This window comes from Amphiprion ocellaris, chromosome 1, assembly GCF_022539595.1.
Source record: "Amphiprion ocellaris isolate individual 3 ecotype Okinawa chromosome 1, ASM2253959v1, whole genome shotgun sequence".
Taxonomy (NCBI): domain Eukaryota; kingdom Metazoa; phylum Chordata; class Actinopteri; family Pomacentridae; genus Amphiprion; species Amphiprion ocellaris.
Window position 1 is genome coordinate 41,819,654 of NC_072766.1, and position 21,094 is coordinate 41,840,747.

At 36.2% G+C, this 21,094-nt stretch overlaps 1 protein-coding gene across 3 annotated transcripts in view; it reads right to left on the minus strand.

Annotated features, from left to right (window-relative positions):
* The window catches only part of tspan4a (tetraspanin 4a), a 180,056-nt gene that overhangs the window by 13,110 nt on the left and 145,852 nt on the right, over positions 1-21,094 (minus strand). For 2 of the 3 annotated variants that reach the window (XM_055009581.1, XM_055009575.1), the window contains 2 exons: positions 18,315-18,416; positions 9,780-9,911 (listed from right to left, as the gene is read on the minus strand). In XM_055009581.1, the coding sequence (XP_054865556.1) occupies positions 9,780-9,911; positions 18,315-18,416 (234 nt within the window). The remainder of the gene's footprint in view (positions 1-9,779; positions 9,912-18,314; positions 18,417-21,094) is intronic. The other variant, XM_055009576.1, reaches the window with a different exon arrangement.

Sequence of the window (21,094 nt, forward strand, 5' to 3'; positions counted from 1 at the left end):
ATAAATCCTCCTTAAAGGTGTGAAATCTTTAAGAGGAACTGGACACACTCCATCTGCAGCTTCATGAGGCCAGACGCTTTCTGGATCGTTTAGCGTTGACGGAACGCCGTCTGAGATGGTTGTTGATCGCCTCCATGAAGCTCTAAAGAAGATCACTCTCTGGACTTATTATGGTCTGGTTTCTATCTGCTGCTGGACCTCAGACGTCTACCTCTGGACTTATTATGGTCTGGTTTCTATCTGCTGCCGGACCTCAGACGTCTACCTCTGGACTTATTATGGTCTGGTTTCTATCTGCTGCCGGACCTCAGACGTCTACCTCTGGACTTATTATGGTCTGGTTTCTATCTGCTGCTGGACCTCAGACGTCTACCTCTGGACTTATTATGGTCTGGTTTCTATCTGCTGCCGGACCTCAGACGTCTACCTCTGGACTTATTATGGTCTGGTTTCTATCTGCTGCCGGACCTCAGACGTCTACCTCTGGACTTATTATGGTCTGGTTTCTATCTCTGCTGGACCTCAGACGTCTACCTCTGGACTTATTATGGTCTGGTTTCTATCTCTGCTGGACCTCAGACGTCTACCTCTGAGCTTATTATGGTCTGGTTTCTATCTCTGCTGGACCTCAGACGTCTACCTCTGGACTTATTATGGTCTGGTTTCTATCTCTGCCGGACCTCAGACGTCTACCTCTGGACTTATTATGGTCTGGTTTCTATCTCCGCTGGACCTCAGACGTCTACCTCTGGACTTATTATGGTCTGGTTTCTATCTCTGCCGGACCTCAGACGTCTACCTCTGGACTTATTATGGTCTGGTTTCTATCTCCGCTGGACCTCAGACGTCTACCTCTGAGCTTATTATGGTCTGGTTTCTATCTGCTGCCGGACCTCAGACGTCTACCTCTGGACTTATTATGGTCTGGTTTCTATCTCCGCTGGACCTCAGACGTCTACCTCTGGACTTATTATGGTCTGGTTTCTATCTGCTGCCGGACCTCAGACGTCTACCTCTGGACTTATTATGGTCTGGTTTCTATCTCTGCCGGACCTCAGACGTCTACCTCTGGACTTATTATGGTCTGGTTTCTATCTCTGCTGGACCTCAGACGACTACCTCTGGACTTATTATGGTCTGGTTTCTATCTCTGCCGGACCTCAGACGTCTACCTCTGGACTTATTATGGTCTGGTTTCTATCTCTGCCGGACCTCAGACGTCTACCTCTGAGCTTATTATGGTCTGGTTTCTATCTGCTGCTGGACCTCAGACGTCTACCTCTGGACTTATTATGGTCTGGTTTCTATCTCTGCTGGAGGATTCAGGTTCTGTCGGCTTTATTGTTTGTCCAGCTGTTGAGTGGGTCTGCTGGTGTTAAATATTCCATCGTTTGTTCTTTTCGTTCAGCATAATCAGCTCGTTAGTGTTAAAGATTGTTGGTGTTGAAGCTCACATGGCTTTAAAGACGCCAATTATTCCATTTCCTCCACTTGTGATGATTAACGGTGATGACATGCAGTATTTAGTGTCACATTTTAACGCATATTAATCAGAAAATCGTGTTCAAGTCGTCTTAAAATGTTCTGGACATTATCTATTAGATGCACTGTTCAAAAATAAATTAACTTTTAAATTTTTAACTGGAATAATTTCAATAATTTACTGTTGATTTTGAGAATTTTCCTGCTTCTAGTAAAATGACAGAATAAAACTGTGAGTTTACATGTTAACAGTGAAATAATTAATCAGTAAAAATATCATTATTGCAGATATCTCTTATCTCTTATTCAAATAAATAATCTTCTAAACTGTTGTTTTTTACAGAGTTTCCCTTATTTGTTTATTTACAGATCATAAAAAATGAATTAATCTATGCATTAACTGTAAAAGACAAACAAATAAGGAAGTGGTCTAAACTAGAAATGTTATTTTATAAATAGGTAAATAACATTTTACTAGTTAGAATTGTTCTTTTACAATGATTGACTATAAAATTACAGAAGTTTAAATCAGAAAAATCTATATTTCACAAATATTTTTTGTTATTTGAAGAAAAAAAGTATATTAAGATGTGAAAAAAACAGTTCTACTCATTTGTGTCCTTTGTTAAATTACATAAAATATCTGGCAAAATCCTAAAATAGAAATATTTATTTTTGCATGTCGACTGTAAAAATAAAAGCAACGAAAGAAAAATGTCCACATCAAAAATATGTTTTTAGAAGTTTAAAAAAAAATTATATTTTACAATAGTTGTCTTTAAAATTACTTTTTTTGTTGTTATATTTAAATTAGGAAAAATATGATTATTTCCTAGATATTTGCTGCTATTTGAAAGAAAAAAATATTTAAATTGAAGTGAGGAAAATGGTCAATTATTTTTTAAACTTATTTTACAGATTTTAACTGTTTTGTTAAATTACTGATAATATCTAAAATTGCAGAAAAAATATACGATGACTGTAAATAAAACAAACAAACATAAACTGTGAATAATCTTCACAGAAAACAATAAAAAAAATCATTTCGCCGTAAAATCACACAAAATTTTCACTGTATTTAAGTCAGAAAACTACCATATTTCACAGATATTTGCTGCTATTTAAAAGAAGAAATATTAAGGACTGAAAATGTTAAGTTTAGTTCGTTTACAGATTTTTACTGTTTTATTGAATTACAAATTATATTTTGTAAAATCCCAGAAAAAAACAAACAGAATAAAACTGTAAATAAAGTCCACATCATAAATTAGTGTTTTTACAGATGTTATTATTTTTATTTTTACAACAGTTGGCTGCCAATTTACACTCTTTTTGCTATATTTAAGTCTGAAAAAATATAATTATTTTATAGGTATTTGCTGCTATTTGAAAGAAAAATTCTGCATATAATTTTATTAATTTATTATTTTATTTATTAAATATTTATATTAGGGTTAGGGTATGTCCACATCAAAAATCAGCATTTTTACAAATATTAATTTGTGCATTTATTTCATTAATAGTGTTATTTTACAGATATTTTCTATTTCCAATGTTTTTATTTTTATTTTTTACAGTCCAGTCTCCAATGTGTTTTCATGTCTGTTTTGTGGCTGCTTTATGCCAAATTTTCACCGTTTCTTGCCGTATTTATTCTCATTATTTCTTCTATATTTCTGTATCTCTCTCTGGTCGGTGTGTAAATAGGGGGAGGCTGCAGCAGCGAGGATGTTTTTCTCTGAGCAGCGACTTCAAAGCTCTGCAGAGCGACGCCTCTAAATGCAGAAAATGAGACGAGCTATTTGCTGTCAGCAGCTTCAGAAAAGAGAAAAGATCTGAAGGTGTTTCACTGAGAAAGGAGGAGAAATCAGGAAGCTGTGTGGTCGGGTGGAAGTTCATCCATTTATCAGCTGATGTAGAGGAAAATGATTTAACATGATGAGGAGGAAAACATCCAGTTATAAAAACACGGATCAGGGTTTATTCAGAACGAAAATACATCCAGCGTTGATTTCAGGATTCAGGTCTTTTTATATCAGAGCGTTTGCAGGCTTCTGTTCTGAACTAAATTAAGTCTCTGTGTAAATAAACAACGACTGAATCCTGTTTGGAACGTTTCTCCTGCAGGATTAGGCTGTTTTTAATCAAAGTACACTTTAAAATAATATATAAATGTAAAAATATGTTCAAAACAGTTGAATATAAAACATTCAACAGCTGTAAGAATGGTGAAAATAATATGATGCCACCTCCACCATGCTTTACATCATGATGTTGCCACCTCCATGCTTCACATTATGATGCTGCCACCACCATGCTTCACATCATGATGCTGCCACCTCCATGCTTCACCTCATGATGCTGCCACCACCATGCTTCACATCATGATGCTGCCACCTCCATGCTTCACATCATGATGCTGCCACCTCCATGCTTCACCTCATGATGCTGCCACCACCATGCTTCACATCATGATGCTGCCACCTCCATGCTTCACATCATGATGCTGCCACCACCATGCTTCATATATGATGCTGCCACCACCATGCTTTACATCATGATGTTGCCACCTCCATGCTTCACATTATGATGCTGCCACCACCATGCTTCACATCATGATACTGCCACCTCCATGCTTCACCTCATGATGCTGCCACCACCATGCTTCACATCATGATGCTGCCACCACCATGCTTCACATCATGATGCTGCCACCACCATGCTTCACATCATGATGCTGCCACCTCCATGCTTCATGTCATGATGCTGCCACCACCATGCTTCACATCATGATGCTGCCACCACCATGCTTCACATCATGATGCTGCCACCACCGTGCTTCACATCATGATGCTGCCACCACCGTGCTTCACATCATGATGCTGCCACCACCATGCTTCATATATGATGCTGCCACCTCCATGCTTCACATCATGATGCTGCCACCACCATGCTTCATATATGATGCTGCCACCACCATGCTTTACATCATGATGTTGCCACCTCCATGCTTCACATTATGATGCTGCCACCACCATGCTTCACATCATGATGCTGCCACCTCCATGCTTCACCTCATGATGCTGCCACCACCATGCTTCACATCATGATGCTGCCACCACCATGCTTCACATCATGATGCTGCCACCACCATGCTTCACATCATGATGCTGCCACCTCCATGCTTCATGTCATGATGCTGCCACCACCATGCTTCACATCATGATGCTGCCACCACCATGCTTCACATCATGATGCTGCCACCACCATGCTTCACATCATGATGTTGCCACCACCATGCTTCACATTATGATGCTGCCACCACCATGTTTCATATCATGATGCTGCCACCACCATGCTTCACATCATGATGCTGCCACCACCGTGCTTCACTTCATGATGCTGCCACCACCATGCTTCACATCATGATGCTGCCACCACCATGCTTCACATCATGATGCTGCCACCACCATGCTTCACATCATGATGCTGCCACCACCGTGCTTCACTTCATGATGCTGCCACCACCATGCTTCACATCATGATGCTGCCACCACCATGCTTCACATCATGATGCTGCCACCACCGTGCTTCACATCATGATGCTGCCACCACCGTGCTTCACATCATGATGCTGCCACCTCCATGCTTCACCTCATGATGCTGCCACCACCATGCTTCACATCATGATGCTGCCACCACCATGCTTCACATCATGATGCTGCCACCACCATGCTTCACATCATGATGCTGCCACCACCATGCTTCATATATGATACTGCCACCTCCATGCTTCACATCATGATGCTGCCACCTCCATGCTTCACATCATGATGTTGCCACCACCATGCTTCACATTATGATGCTGCCACCACCATGTTTCATATCATGATGCTGCCACCACCATGCTTCACATCATGATGCTGCCACCACCGTGCTTCACTTCATGATGCTGCCACCACCATGCTTCACATCATGATGCTGCCACCACCATGCTTCACATCATGATGCTGCCACTACTGTGCATCACAGTGGCGATGGTGTCTTTGAGATGATGTTCAGTGTTTGGTGTCCACCAAACATATCATTTGGTCTGATGTTCAAAAAGCTCCATCCTGGTCTCCTCAGACCAAAGAACCTTCTACTAGTTGACTTCAGAGTCTGGGTCATTGTGGGTAAACTTTAAGGCTCATATCAGCATGTTGGTAGGTGGTTGGTCAGAACAAGTTACAGCAAAATAAAAAAAAAAATGTTTTGGATCAATGTTCTTTCATTTTGGACAGATTTTCATATGATTTTTAAACAAATGTTGAGTCCACTTGGACAAAGTTTGACTGCTTTTGTACACATTTGGGTAATTTTGGATGATTTTCTATTATTTGAAGAAGTTTTTAAGGACTTTTGGACAGTTTTTTGTTATTTTTTAACCAATTTTGGAAATTTACATGCTATTTTGAACAATATTGAGTAATTTTGGACACGTTTTTATGTGATTTTGGATGACCTTTGTGTCATTTGGAACCAATTTTGAACTAACGGTCAACAGTTTTTGAATAATTCCATTTAAAGACGATGAAAATTCAATGCCCTCATCATAATGTTGGGAAGTGGTTGGTCAGCAGAAGTTCTAGCAAAATAAAAACTAGTTTTGGACAAAATTTTGTATGATTTCAGAACAAATATTGAGTTCACTTGGACAACGTTTGACTGCTTTTGTACACGTTTGGGTAATTTGGGATAATTTTTTATCATTTAAAGAAGTTTTAAGTGTTTGACAGTTTTTAGACTTTTTTTAAAACATTTTTAAGTCATTTTGGAGGATTTACGTGTTATTTTGAACAATATTAAATAATTTTGGACATGTTTTTATATCATTTTGGATGACTTTTGTGTCATTTAGAACTAATTTTGAAATAACTGTCAACAATTTTTTTATAATAATTCCATCTCAAGACAGTGAAAACTCAATGCCCTCATCATAATGTTGGTAGGTGTTTGCTCAGAACAATTATAGACCACGAAAGGAGTGCTTTTTACACAGTTTTTAGTTATTTTTTTTTTTAAACAATTTTGAAGTAATTTTGGACGATTTACCAGTGTTTTTTAACAATATTGAGTAATTTTGAACCAGTTTTTATGTGATTCTGCATGACTTTCGCGTCATTTAGAACAAGTTTTTCAGTAACTGTCAACAATTTTTGAATAATTCCATCTAAAGACGATGGAAACTCAATGTTCATATCATAATGTGTGATAGTTGGTTGGTCAGAAGAAGTTCTAGACGATGAAATGATAATTCTGACCTACATTTGATACCAGAATCATCTCATAGACACGACTCCCTCTGTGGTAAAATCAATATTTCATATATATTCATGTTCTAGCTGCTGGCTGTTTTATATCCGTCTATCTGAAGCTAACATATTGTTTGTGTGTTTGTGATCCTCCTGCTGCTGTTGGTTTGTCTTGTTGTGTTACAGCAGAGAAAACACCTTAATGCTGATTTAGATTCATTCTGACATGCTTTCTCAGCTAAATGCGTTTATTTGTTAAAGTCACTCTCCAGACGTCGTCGCCTCATTATTCAGGATGATGTACATGATCTACACTCGACTCTTTAAAAGACGAAAAGTGTCTGTTTTCACTTTAAATCTCTGCAGCTTCACACCGGAGTGGAAACTCTGACTTCAGAGTGAAGCAGATTTCCATATTTATTCAGTCTGGATGTTTGAAAACCAACATCTGGCGTGTTTTATTTACTGTACAGGAAACTCACCAAGTTCAACCTTTGCAAACTGATCTACGGAGTCAGGATCCCGACTTTAATGGGATTATTCCCACCGATGGACCTCGTCTGATTTAGAAATTAACCCTCAAGTCTTTATTTTGTGAAGCACTTTCACACAGGATGAGAAAAATCAGAGTTTTACTTCAATTTAGTGGCATTTCCTGCAGAGAACAGGTTGTTTAAAGACAGTAAAATGCTGCTGTGCTACTTAATTTGACTTCCTGATACTGATGCTGCCACCACCATGCTTCACATCATGATGCTGCCACCACCATGCTTCACATCATGATGCTGCCACCACCATGCTTCACATTATGATGCTGCCACCACCATGCTTCACATCATGATGCTGCCACCACCATGCTTCACATTATGATGCTGCCACCACCATGCTTCACATCATGATGCTGCCACCACCGTGCTTCACATCATGATGCTGCCACCACCATGCTTCATATCATGATGCTGCCACCACGTGTCACATCATGATGCTGCCACCACCATGCTTCATATCATGATGCTGCCACCACCATGCATCACATCATGATGCTGCCACCACCATGTTTCACATTATGATGCTGCCACCACCATGTTTCACATTATGATGCTGCCACCACCATGCTTCACATCATGATGCTGCCACCACCATGCTTCACATCATGATGCTGCCACCACCATGCTTCACATTATGATGCTGCCACCACCATGTTTCACATCATGATGCTGCCACCACCATGCTTCACATTATGATGCTGCCATCACCATGGTTCACGTCATTATGCCGCCACCGCTATGCTTCACGTCATGATGCCGCCACCACCATGCTTCATGTCATTATGCCGCCACCGCTATGCTTCACGTCATGATGCCGCCACCGCCGTGCTTAACAAAAAGTTACAGTGAAAAACTGTCACTTTTCACAGGATGTTCCTCCAGGAACCTGATGCAAGCAGCAGTGCAATACAAACAGTTTTCTCCAAGAGTTTAGAAATAAATGCAGGAAAAACATTCCTTCTTCAGTTTTGGCTCTAAACACATCGAGCTTCGACTGACGGCGCTAACGAGCGGTTTACAGGCAGTCGCTCTCATGTTCACTTCAGAGCCGTAATGACGAGAATTAAAGCGTCAGGTCACAAGTAGGTGGAGCAGTTCCAGCTCCCATGAATGTGTAATTAATACCAGCTGTCCCTACATATTATCTCAACACACCCAATTAGCTCTGCAACAACTTCCAGCGCAGATTAATCCATTTACACAGAAACACCAGAGCTGCATACTCATTAACCTGTGCTAATCATGTCGTTTTATTTCCTCTGTTGACTGATGCAAACCTCTGCTCAGATTACAGACGAGCTTCACTCATCAGCATTCAGCTCCGTTTCGTGATCAACCCTTTCATCCACTTCACCCCCAGGATTCACAGCATTCTATCTGCAGCAGAAACACAGATTTAGCTCAGGAATTAACGGATAACTGAGCTTCCAGCAGCGTCCAACAACAGTCCAGCGTCCACTGCAGCCATTAAAAATCAAAAATACGCCACTAATTAAACAACAGCAGCAGCAGCAGCAGCAGCAGCAGCAGCAGCGGCGGGTCCAGGAGTGATTAATTCAGTATCAGCACTGATGAATATGAATCTGAGTCCTGCTGTTCGAGGCCGAGAGCCACAGCCAAAGTTCAAACGCCTTCTTTTTTTTTACTGAGGAATGGTTCTGTTGGATTTAAATATTGATGAGCCGAGTTGTTTTTCAGGAGATGAAACTTGTAGGAGGGAAAGTATAAATGCATTAAGTATTGATTATGCTGCTATCTGATAGCACAGATTTGGATTTTCAACGGTACAAATCACCATTAAGAGAAATATGTACTTTCAGTTTTATTTTGTGTGTTTGGATCTTTGGATGTGTATTTTGAATATTTTGTAAGTAAATAAATAAAATCCAGTAAAAAATTGTGAAAATTTGGCAGCAAAAGTGGCAGAAGAACTGTTAAAAATGGCAGAATACTGTAAAAATAATGCCAAATATCTGTAAAATAAGGATTTAAATAGAGTAAAATAGTGCATTATTATGGCCGTTAACTGTAAAAAGACAAACTATGATTTGTAAAAGTACAATACAATATTTTTAACAATAAACACGTATATTAAGATGTTTTTTCTGTGATTTTATTGGATATTATCAATAATTGAGCAAAATTGGGAAAATCTGTAAAATGAAAGTTTATACAGTATTTTAATCTTTAATATACAGTACATGATTTTTTTTTCAAATTTTGGAAAATATTTATAAAATTCAGATATTTTTTCTGATTAAAGTACAGTTAAAACTAAAACAAAAAAAACAATAACTGATTACTTCTATTACAATTTAATGTGAATATTTTACAAATCTGCTCCTATTTTGTGAAAAAATAAAGAAACAAGGAATTCCTATTTATTTATTGTAATATTTATTTATGATCATTTTTTTTTCAGTCAGTGTCTAAATGAGTACTTTTCTGAACTCACCGCCGTCCACCAGGTCCCAGGGTTGTCCAGGCCACAGTTGTCGCTGTACTCCAGGCAGCAGGAGTCTGGAACCCGGGTGGCGTTGTAGACCTCGAACCAGTCCGTGTGGTTTGTGACGCCACAGCAGCGAAACTGTAGAAAAAAACACAACAAATGGAGCTTTAATCAGCAGCGAATGAATGAGATTTACTGGAGAGAATAATTCATCCAGTCCCAGTTTACCAGTATAGAGGAAATGAACAGAAACCAGATTTATTCTTCAGATTGTGACACCTGGATGGTAAACTGAGCTTTTGTTTGGGATTTTTTGTCTCAATTTTTTGGTTGTATTGTGTCTTCTATGTCTGATTTTAAATCATTTAGTCTCTCATTTTCGTCATTTTTTTGGTCTCGTTTGTATAAATTTTTTTGTCTCATTTCTGTCTTTTTTGTCTCATATTTGCCATTTTTTATCTTTGTCATTTTTGTATAATTTTTGTCATTTTTTGTCACATTTATGTCATTTCTTGTCACATTTTTGTAATTTCTAACTTATTTTTGTCGTTTTTTGTCTCATTTTTGTTGTTTTTGCATTTTTTTCATTTTTGTCGTTTTTTGTCTTATTTCTGTCATTTAGTGTCTAATTGTTGTCATTTTTGTCTATTTTTGTCATTTTAGTCATTTTTGTGTCATTTTTGTCTATATTTTTGTCATTCTTTTCCACATTTTTGTCATTTTTTCATTTTGTCTCATTACTGTCATTTAGTGTCTCATTTTTGTAGTTTTTTGTCACATTTTTGTCTCATTTTTGTTGATTTTGTCTCATATTTGGGTTTTTTGTCATTTTTATCTCATTTTTGTTGTTTTTTCTCAATTTTGTCATTTTTGTCTCATTTCTGTCATTTAGTCTCTCATTTTTGTAGTTTTGAGTCTCATTTTTGTCATTTTTGTCTCATTTTTGTCATTTTTTTGTCTCACTTGTGTTGTCTTATTTATTTTTATATTTGTCTCATTTTTGTCGGCTTTTGTCGTTTTTTTAATCTCATTTCTGTCATTTCTTGTCATGTTTTTGTCTTATTTTTGTCAGTTGTCACATTTTAGGGTTTTTTTTGCAATTTTTTGCAATTTTTTGTCCATTTTTGTTGTTTTTTTGTCACATTTTAGCAGCAAACAAACATCAAATGAATCAGATTTACTGGGTAATTCAATGCAGAAAAACAAACATGTGGTATTCAGCTGCTTTTCTTCATCACATCTGTCTGAAACCTTGCGATATTTCCTTCTTCCACCATCTGACTGCTGATAGATTTCTGACAGGAGATCATGACTTCCACCTTGATCCACTTCATCAGCAGCAGCTCTCAGACTGATGAAGTGCTGCCGATGTTTAGTTCATCTTTAATTCCACACAGGAGTGGCTCCGTGCAGCGAATCCCAACCCGGCGTTAATTTAAGAAGCCGCTCAGCCGCTCAAACAACGATCTGGTTTGCAATTCATCACAAAGTTCGGAGGAATTCAAATCAGCAGCGGTTGTAAAAGCCGGAGAGCAGATCGGAGGTTAAAACTGTCGGGATATTCAGACTATGTCACCTTGGAAAGTTAACAAGCAGAGCCGACCTGTAAAGTTTTATTATTATGCCGTTTATCTGGTTCCTATGAAAAATCAATCAACCTGAAACCACATGGAAGGAGTCGTAGTAGAAAATGAGACCTAGTGGTGGAATGGAGGAAAAATCAGATGTTTAAATCAATGTTTCATCACTTCTGAACCTCCGAGCTTCATCAGTACAGCAGAAAGACTCATGACATTTAGTAGGAGAACATCATGATGCTGCCACCACCATGCTTCACCTCATGATGCTGCCACCACCATACTTCACATCATGATGCTGCCACCTCCATGCTTCACATCATGATACTGCCACCACCGTGCTTCACATCATGATGCTGCCACCACCGTGCTTCACATCATGATGCTGCCACCACCGTGCTTCACATCGTGATGCTGCCACCACCGTGCTTCACATCATGATGCTGCCACCACCGTGCTTCACATCATGATGCTGCCACCACCGTGCTTCACATCATGATGCTGCCACCACCGTGCTTCACATCATGATGCTGCCACCACCGTGCTTCACATCATGATGCTGCCACCACCGTGCTTCACATCATGATGCTGCCACCACCGTGCTTCACATCATGATGCTGCCACCACCATGCTTCACATCATGATGATGCTGCCACCACCATGCTTCACATCATGATGCTGCCACCACCATGCTTCACATCATGATGCTGCCACCACCATGCTTCACATCATGATGCTGCCACCATGCTTCACATCATGATGTTGCCACCACCGTGCTTCACATCATGATGATGCCACCACCGTGCTTCACATCATGATGCTGCCACAACCATGCTTCACATCATGATGCTGCCACCACCATGCTTCACATCATGATGCTGCCACCACCATGCTTCACATCATGATGCTGCCACCACCATGCTTCACATCATGATGCTGCCACCACCATGCTTCACATCATGATGCCACCACCATGCTTCACATCATGATGCTTCCACCACGTTTCACATCATGATGCTGCCACCACCATGCTTCACATCATGATGCTGCCACCACCATGCTTCACATCATGATGCCGCCACCACCATGCTTCACATCATGATGCTGCCACCTCCATGTTTCACGTCATGATGATGCCACCACCGTGCTTCACATCATGATGCCGCCACCACCATGCTTCACATCTGTTCAATCTGTTTTAAAAAAGCTGTTCTTTTGGAACAAAAACCTAAATTTAAATCTAAATTTATGAGACAAAATTACACAAATGAGACTCAAAACATCAGAAAGGAGACAAAATTTTCAGAAAGAGACGTGAAACAACATAAACGAGACAGTAAACGATGAAAAAAGCAAGACACTTAACGACAAAAGAAAACACAAGCGAGACAAAAAAGCGACAAATGTGGCAAAAAAAGACAAAACTGCACAAAAAAGGGCAAAAATGAGACAACAACACAACAAAAATGACACAAATGACAAAAATGAGACAAAAATGAGACAATAAAACAAAAATTTAAAAAAGTTAGACAACAGAAACGACAACTGGAAACAATAAAAATGAAACAAAAATGAGACAAAAAATGAAAAGAAAAAACAAAAATGAGACAAAAATGAGACAATGAAACATAAATAAAAACAATTAGACAAGAGAAATGACAAAAATGAAACAAAAATGAAAGAATCTGACAAAAAATGAAAAGAAAAAAATGCAAAAATGAGACAAAAAATGAAAAGAAAAAACAGAAAAATGAGACAAAAATTGACAAGACAAAAATGAAACAAAAAAAGTTACAGAAACAACAAAAATGAGACAAAAAATGCTAAAAGAGACAAAAACAACAAAAATGAGGAAAAAATGACAAAAATGAGACAAAAGTTTAAAAAAATGTGACAAAAAACAACAAAATGGGACAAAAATAGAAAAAAATGAGAAAAAATGTGACAAAACAACAAAAATGTGACAAAAAATTTTAAAAATGAGACAATGAACAACAAAAATTTGACAACAATGAGATACAAAATGATAAAATCTGACAAAACTAGACATACAAGACACAAAACAAGCAAAAAACTGAGATAAACGACAAAGACAAGACAAAAAAAGTCAAACAAAAGCTCAGAGTATTCCATCCATCAAGGTGTCACAGTCCAAAGAATAAATCTGTTTTGTTTGTTTTTTCTATAACCAAGTTTGGGCATCAATATTATGGGATGTATCATAATTTCATGTCACAAAGAGACAGAACTGCCCCAAAGACACGTAAAACAATCAAAACATCACAATAAAAGACAAAAACGAGTCAAAAAACAACACAAAACAGGAAAACAAGACACAAAATGTCATAACACAAGAAAAACGAGACATGAAATGGGTATACAGAGACGCAAAACGACAAAAATGATTCAAAAAATTGACAAAATTAGGCATACAAGACACAAAATGACAAAAAATATTAGATAAACGACACAAACAAGACAAAAGATATGAGATAAACGACACAAACAAGACAAAAATAACTACAAAAACTCAGACAAACATCAGTTTTCCATCCATCCAGGTCACAGTCTGAACACTAAATTAAACTAAAATTAATACAATTTATTTCAGACCAAGAGGAAAATCGTCGGTTCTCAACAATAAATGATGTTTCTATGCCACTAAACTGTTTCCTCAGGTCAAAGGAAACTTATTTTCTGCTAGATTTGTTTGTAATTTTTCATAAATAACTTTCTAATCAACGTGTCTCTTCCAGTAATGTCACCACTTCACTAATTCTCCAGAGAAAACTTTAATAAGTGACTTCTGGGTAAACTTTAAGACTCATATAAATAGAAGGTTGGTCAGAACAGTTAGAGACAATCAAAGGAGCATTTTACCTTTTTGTGTGTCTTTCTTTTGTTTTTTTAAAAATTTTTTTTTATCTTTTTGTGGCTGTTTTGCGTTTTTCTGTGGTCAAACTGTCAATCAGAAAACAGAAACACGTCCAGGTAGTTTTGCAACAGCTGGATGGATGCAAAACTGATTTTTGTTTGAGTTTTTTTTTCTTGTCCTTGTTGTTTATCTAATTTTTTTTTATTGTTTTGTGTCTGGTATGTCAATTTTTTTTTAGCATTTTGTGTCTCATTTTTGTCATTTTTTCTCATTTTTGTCTCAATTTTGTTGTTTTTTGTCTCTTTTTCATTTGTTGTCTCATTTTGGTTCTTTTCTGTAAATTTTTTTGCTTTTTTGTCTAATTTTTCTCCTTTTTGTCTTCTTTTGCCATTTTGTGTCACATTTTTTTTTTTTTTTTGTCTTGCTTGTGTTTTTTTTTTTTTTTTCTTGGAACAAAAACCAGATTTAGCCAGATGTAAAGCATCATGATGGAGCATCATCATCTGAGACACCTGGATGGATTTAAACTGATCTGGTGTCAGTTTTTACCAGAACTCAGATGTGTTTTTCCTCCTAAATGTCATGATTCTATCTGCTGGACTGATGAAGTTCTGAGGCTCAGAAATGATGGAAAAAGTCCATTAAGAAGTGATAAATCTGGACCTGGAACTGTAAATATTCTCAGTTTGAAGGTAGAACTCTGATCATTGATAAAGTTACTGGAGATGAAGAACCAGATGGTTCTTTGTGGTCATTTCACTTCTTTTGGTGGAGATTTTGTCTTTTTGTGGAGATTTTGTGTCTTTTTGTGGAGATTTTTTGTCTTTTTGTGTTGATTTTGTGTGTTTTTGTAGTGATTTTCCACTGTTTGTGGTAATCATATATCTTTTAGTGGTGATTTGAGGTCATCTTGTGGTATTTTGGGCCTTTTTGTGGTAATTTTGCTTTTTTTTCCTGCTGATTCTGTGTCTTTTTGTGCTGATTTTGTGTCTTTGTGTGGTAGTTTGGACCCTGTTTGCCGTGATTTAGACACTTTATGTGTTTTTTTTTGTGGAAATTAGGAATTTTTTTGTGCTGATTTTGCATCTGTTTGTTGTAGTTTGGGTCTTTTTGTGGTCGTTTTGCATCTTCAAGGACCTGAAACTCTGGAAATATTCACAGTATGAAGGTAGAACTCTGATTATTAAATAGAAAAATGACCAGCTGATTCTGAGGAGGTCTGCTGGTGATTTTTTTTTACAGATTTGTCTGATTTTAATGTGTTCTTCTGGTGTCTTTGGACCGTCTGATGTTTCTCCAGAAGTGTCCGTTAATGAAGTTGCGTTGAGCTTCAGGCGTCAGTTTCATCCATTCAGTGACTCAGCAGGAAAGAAGAGAAGCTCTGGAGTGGAGCGACAGAATGAGAGCTGGCTTTTAGATCGGCCTTCATCTCAGCCAGAACCCGAACACGTGCACACGGATCCCACAAAGAGGGAAAAAGTGCACATTCATGCACATAGATTTCAAATGGCAGCTCCTCGTGCTGTCATTCTGAATGCAGGAGGAAAAAAAGCTGCAAATTGAAACCCTCACCTGCATTAGCATGGCATTAGCATAGCGATGGATTATTCCTGCTGCCTTCCAGACACTAACATTCTGCACATCTGCTGACAGAACAGAACTACAAGCACCGACAGCGGATCTGTGGAGTGAAAAACAATAAAGACGGAGGTCCAGAGGAGCCTCCGATCATCACCACGTCCCCCAGAGGAAGCCTCCATCCAAACCACTGTTTCCTCTGCAAAATAAATCTAAATATATAAACAATAGGAGGGAAAGAGGCACATCAAAGACAGAGATTACCTCAGAGAGCCTGGGAAGTTTGCATTAATCTCTGACAGCAGCAAAAAGCTTCCACTGTCTCACATCTACACAGTTTTATTTCTGCTATTTTACTTTATTTTTCTTGTAAAAGTCCAGATCCTTTTAACCCTTGTGTCGTCCCTTTTTAAAGTTTGAAAATGTGATTAAAAAAAAAAATTATTTTCACACTGAAACTTCTCATGTTCACATTTTCAACATTTTTGGGAAATCTTTGAACATTTTTTGGTGGAAAAAAGTTTCTTAAGAACATTCATGAAATTCACTGGATTTTGGTTGATTTTTATGTGAATGTTCTTAAGAAAATATTAGAAGTTTTACTGATATACATGGAATCACTTTAGATATTTTTAGCATTTTTTGGAAGATTTTTATTTACTCATTTTTTGAAAATATTTACAAGAATTTGGGGGATTTTATGTATATATATATATATATATATATATACATATATATATATATATATATATATATATATATATATATATATATATATATATATATATATATATATATATATAAGGGAAACTTTTAAGGAATTATTGGAATTTTCTTCCTGAAGGTTTTGAAATTTGGGGAATTTTTTTGCTGAATTTTTGGATTTTTTTCAAACAAGGGAACAATATGTTTTGGTGCCTGTAAATGAAGACAACAGGAGGATTAAGGACTAGAAGGACTGTGGAGTTTTATTCTAATTCTTACCCAAAATGTGAAATCTTCCATTTCACTCCTGATTTAATCTGATCACAGAGCTGCAGAACACAGAACTAGAAGCACTAGAAGCTGTCAGCATGAATAATAAACCTGATAAACAGAACTCAGGTTAACATTAAATGTTCAGCGACGTTCAGACCTCAAGCTGTGTTTAATCTCCATCTACAGGAACTTTAGTTCATTTAAAGAAGCAAAGTTCTACCTTCATACTGTGGATATTCTCAGAGTTACAGGCCTTTAAAGTGCACAGGAGTTGATGTAAATTTGGATTTTTTAAAAACTTTTTTCCATCATTTCTGATCCTCAGAACTTCATCAGTCCAGCAGATAGAATCATGTCATTTAGGAGGAGAAACACATCTGAGTTCTGGTAAAAACTGACACCAGATCAGTTTAAATCCATCCATGTGTCACAATCTGAGTAAGAAATCTGGATTTTGTTCCAAAATGAGATAAATGAGACTCAGAACAACAGAAAAGAGACAAAACTTTCAGAAGAAACATGAAACAACATCGAAACACAAACGGAAAATGAGATTCAAAATAGCAAAAACGATAACAAACAATAACAAAAATGAGACAAAAATGACAAAGTGAGACAAAAAATGATAAATTTGACAAAAATAATAAAAATGAGACAAAATGACAAAAAATTGACAAAAAATAAAAATAAGACAAAATGACAAATAATTTGACAAAAATGAGACACAAATGAGACACAAAAAATGAGAGACAAAATAAAAAAAGCAAGACAAAATGACAAAAAATGAGACAAAAAACATGAAACAAGACAAAAAATACAAAATTAGACAAACGACACAAAGTTAGACAAAAAAAGACACAAAACAGCAAGAACTCTAACAAAAAAACAAAAAAAAAACTAAAAAAGAAAAAGCGGCAGCAAAAATGTGAAACGAAATACCTTATAACATGAAAAATTTAAAAAAAAAACTTTAAAGGAAAGTTTTCCTTTAGTGAATACCTCAAAAACAGCTGCTTTTAATCATTATTTACTTGTAATTCAGTGAAAAATAAATGTAAAAAAAGCACTGATGCATTATTAATTAGCAACCATTTAAATTACAGTCATATAATAGAAATGTACCTGGAGAAAAACAGAAGAAATGACTTTAAAATACTAGAATTTGCTTTAGAAATAGAAATAATGTAACAGTAAATTTATTCTAAATAAACCCCTTCAGTAGATAAATATCAGTAAAGTTACAATAAATAAACCCCTTTAATAGATAAATATCAGTAAATTTACTCTAAATAAACCCCTTCAGTAGATAAATATCAGTAAATTTACTCTAAATAAACCCCTTCATTAGATAAATATCAGTCAAGTTACAATAAATAAACCCCTTTAATAGATAAATATCAGTAAATTTGCTCTAAATAAGCCCCTTTATTAGATAAATATCAGTAAATTTGCTCTAAATAAGCCCCTTTTTTAGATAAATATCAGTAAAGTTATTAAAACCAGAGCCCTTTAGAGTGAGAACTCTGTTCTTACGTCGGTCTGGACGATCATCCAGGCGTTGGTTAATCCAACGTTTCCTTCGGTGCCGAACAGCTGCAGACCTTTCTTCAGATCTGTCTGAGCGTACTGATCGATCTGAGGCAACATGAAGAAGAAAAATAGGTTTATAGTTAGAAGAAAAAGACTCAACAAACAAAAAGACTCTGTTCTGCTGCTGCTAGTCTGAAGTTTTCATGTTTAGTCTCACGTTTGAACTGAAGCAACAATCACAGGTGGTTTTTGTGTCATTTTTACCTTCAGATGGTTCAGAAATCACAGAGTCACAGTGTTTACAGGCTGGAAAATCAACTTTATCATTCAGATCACTGATTTACTGACAATAAACAGAGTTAGAATGAAGGAAAGAAGGATAAAATGGATTTTTTTGGTCCAAAACGGCAGCAAAATAACAAAAAAGTCACAAATAACCAGAAATATAGATGCAAAAGTTTACACAGCAGATAGAAATCTCCCAGCATGGAGATATGGTTTTAAAAAAAAGTACATTTGTGGATTTTTTTTCCTGTTTACTCAACTGTTTTTTCCTGCATTTGTGAAAAAATGCACAAAAATGTCAATAAAACGACAAAAATAGACTAAATTTACACGTCTAGCATCAAATAACATGAAAAAGATTTCTATATTTAACCTTACATAAATACATATTTTACTATAAATGATCTAAAATGAAAAGTTTATTTTTATTAGAATCATAATAGTCATAATTTTTGGATGTGAGTTTTATTTACAGTTTCAGCCTGTTGTTTGTTTGTTTGATTGTTTTTTATAGTTACAACAAATTAACACTTTTTCTGGGACTATATTGAGTATTATACAAAACAAAACAGGAAAAATCTGTGAAAAACTGTAAAATTAAAGTTAAATAATAAAAATACACATTACAAAACCCAACAATCCCCACAAAGACTCAAAGAAAACAACAGAACAAAGCAGCGGCTCATAAAAAGTTTGTTTATCTGATCGTTGCTGTTGTTGCCACGGTAACGGATACAGATTAAGCATCACCATCCATCCAGGCGTCACAGTCTGAAGAATAAATCTGGATTTTGTTCCAAAATTAGACAAAATAACAGAAAGGAGACAAAACTTTAAGACAAAGATGTGAAACAACATGAACAAGACACAAAACCGCAAAATGCAACAGAAAATGACAAAAATGAGACAAAAAAAATAACAAAAATGAGACACAAAATGACAAAAATGAGACTCAAAATAAGAATATAAGACACGAAGTGACAAGAAATGAAACACAAAATGACAAAAAATAAGACAACACAAAGCAAGACAAAAATGATAAAACGAGGAACAACGGCAAAAAAATTTGACAAATGACACAAAATTAGACAAAAAACGACAAAAAATTATGAGGTGAGACAAAAAAATGACAAACATGAGACAAACGACACAAAGAAGACCAAATAAAGACACAAAATAACAAGAACTGTAACAAAAATGACAAAACGACCACAAAGAGAAAAAAATACACAAAACTGATACAAAATGACAGAAGATGAGAAATGACAAAAATGAGCAAATAAACGACAAAAACCAATGACAAAAAAGGGAAAATCTAGACATAGCACTTATAAAAGTGAATTCATCGCTGTGGGATGAAAGTTTGTTTTTGTGATGGTGGCTGCTGTTGCCACGGTAACGGATACAGATTAAGCATTAGCAAGGATTCAGAGCTTCATAATGATCTGTTTCTGTTCACCACAGACCACATAGAGGAATAAAAATCAGACAATAACGAGTTCTGGTGTCGTTGGTCTGAAGGAACATTTAAAAACGACATCTTTAGAAACCAGAGAAACGTTCAGTTCTACGGCTTCCTCTAAAGATTCCTTCACTGAAGACGTAATAAAGCAGAAAATAAACCTCCTCTGATGGTTTCTCCATCGTCAAACAGGAAGTTTGTGCATCAGACAGTTTCCTTCCTCAGAAAACGTGTAAAAACATCCTGTAAATGTTTATTAAAGTCTGAGCAGAACATCAGGAAACATTAATTTTAGTCAGAATTTACCTTAAAGCAGCGTTCTGCATTTATTCAGCTTCATTAGTTTAATGTTGGAGGAAAACCAGAGTTCATTAATTCAGTCAGATCTGAGTGGAGTTTGATTCATAATTTATTTTATCTGCAACTGAAAATAACTTTAGTGGGACTTTTTTTTATTAATTAATTAATTAAATTATGAATTTATTACTTTAACTGTAAAATGACAGTCAAAATAATTATTATATAATATTTTTAAATCCTTCACCCTCGTGTCGTCCTGCAGGTCAAAATTGATCCGTTTTAAAGTTTAAAAATGTGGAAAAAAAAACCCCTCTATTTTCACAGTGAAACTTCTGATGTCCACATTTTCAACATTTTTGGGAAATATTTGAACACTTTTTGGTGGAAAAAAGAAATGTTAAAAATGTTTCTGAAGAACATTCAAAAAAGTTTTTTATGTGAATGTTCTTAAAAAATATTAGAAGTTTTACTGATATATATGGAAGCACTTTAGATATTTTTAGGATTTTTTTGGAAGATTTTTACAAATTTTTTGAAAATATTTACAAGAATTTTCTTGTCAACTTTGGTGGGGTTGTTTTTAAATAAAACTTTTAAGGGAAACTTTTAAGGAATTTTCTTCCTGAAGGTTTTTGCAAATTTTCAGAAATTTGGAGATTTTTTTTGCTGAATTTTTGTATTTTTTTCAGACAAGGAAACAATATTTTTTGGTGCCCGTAAATGAGGAGGGTTAACA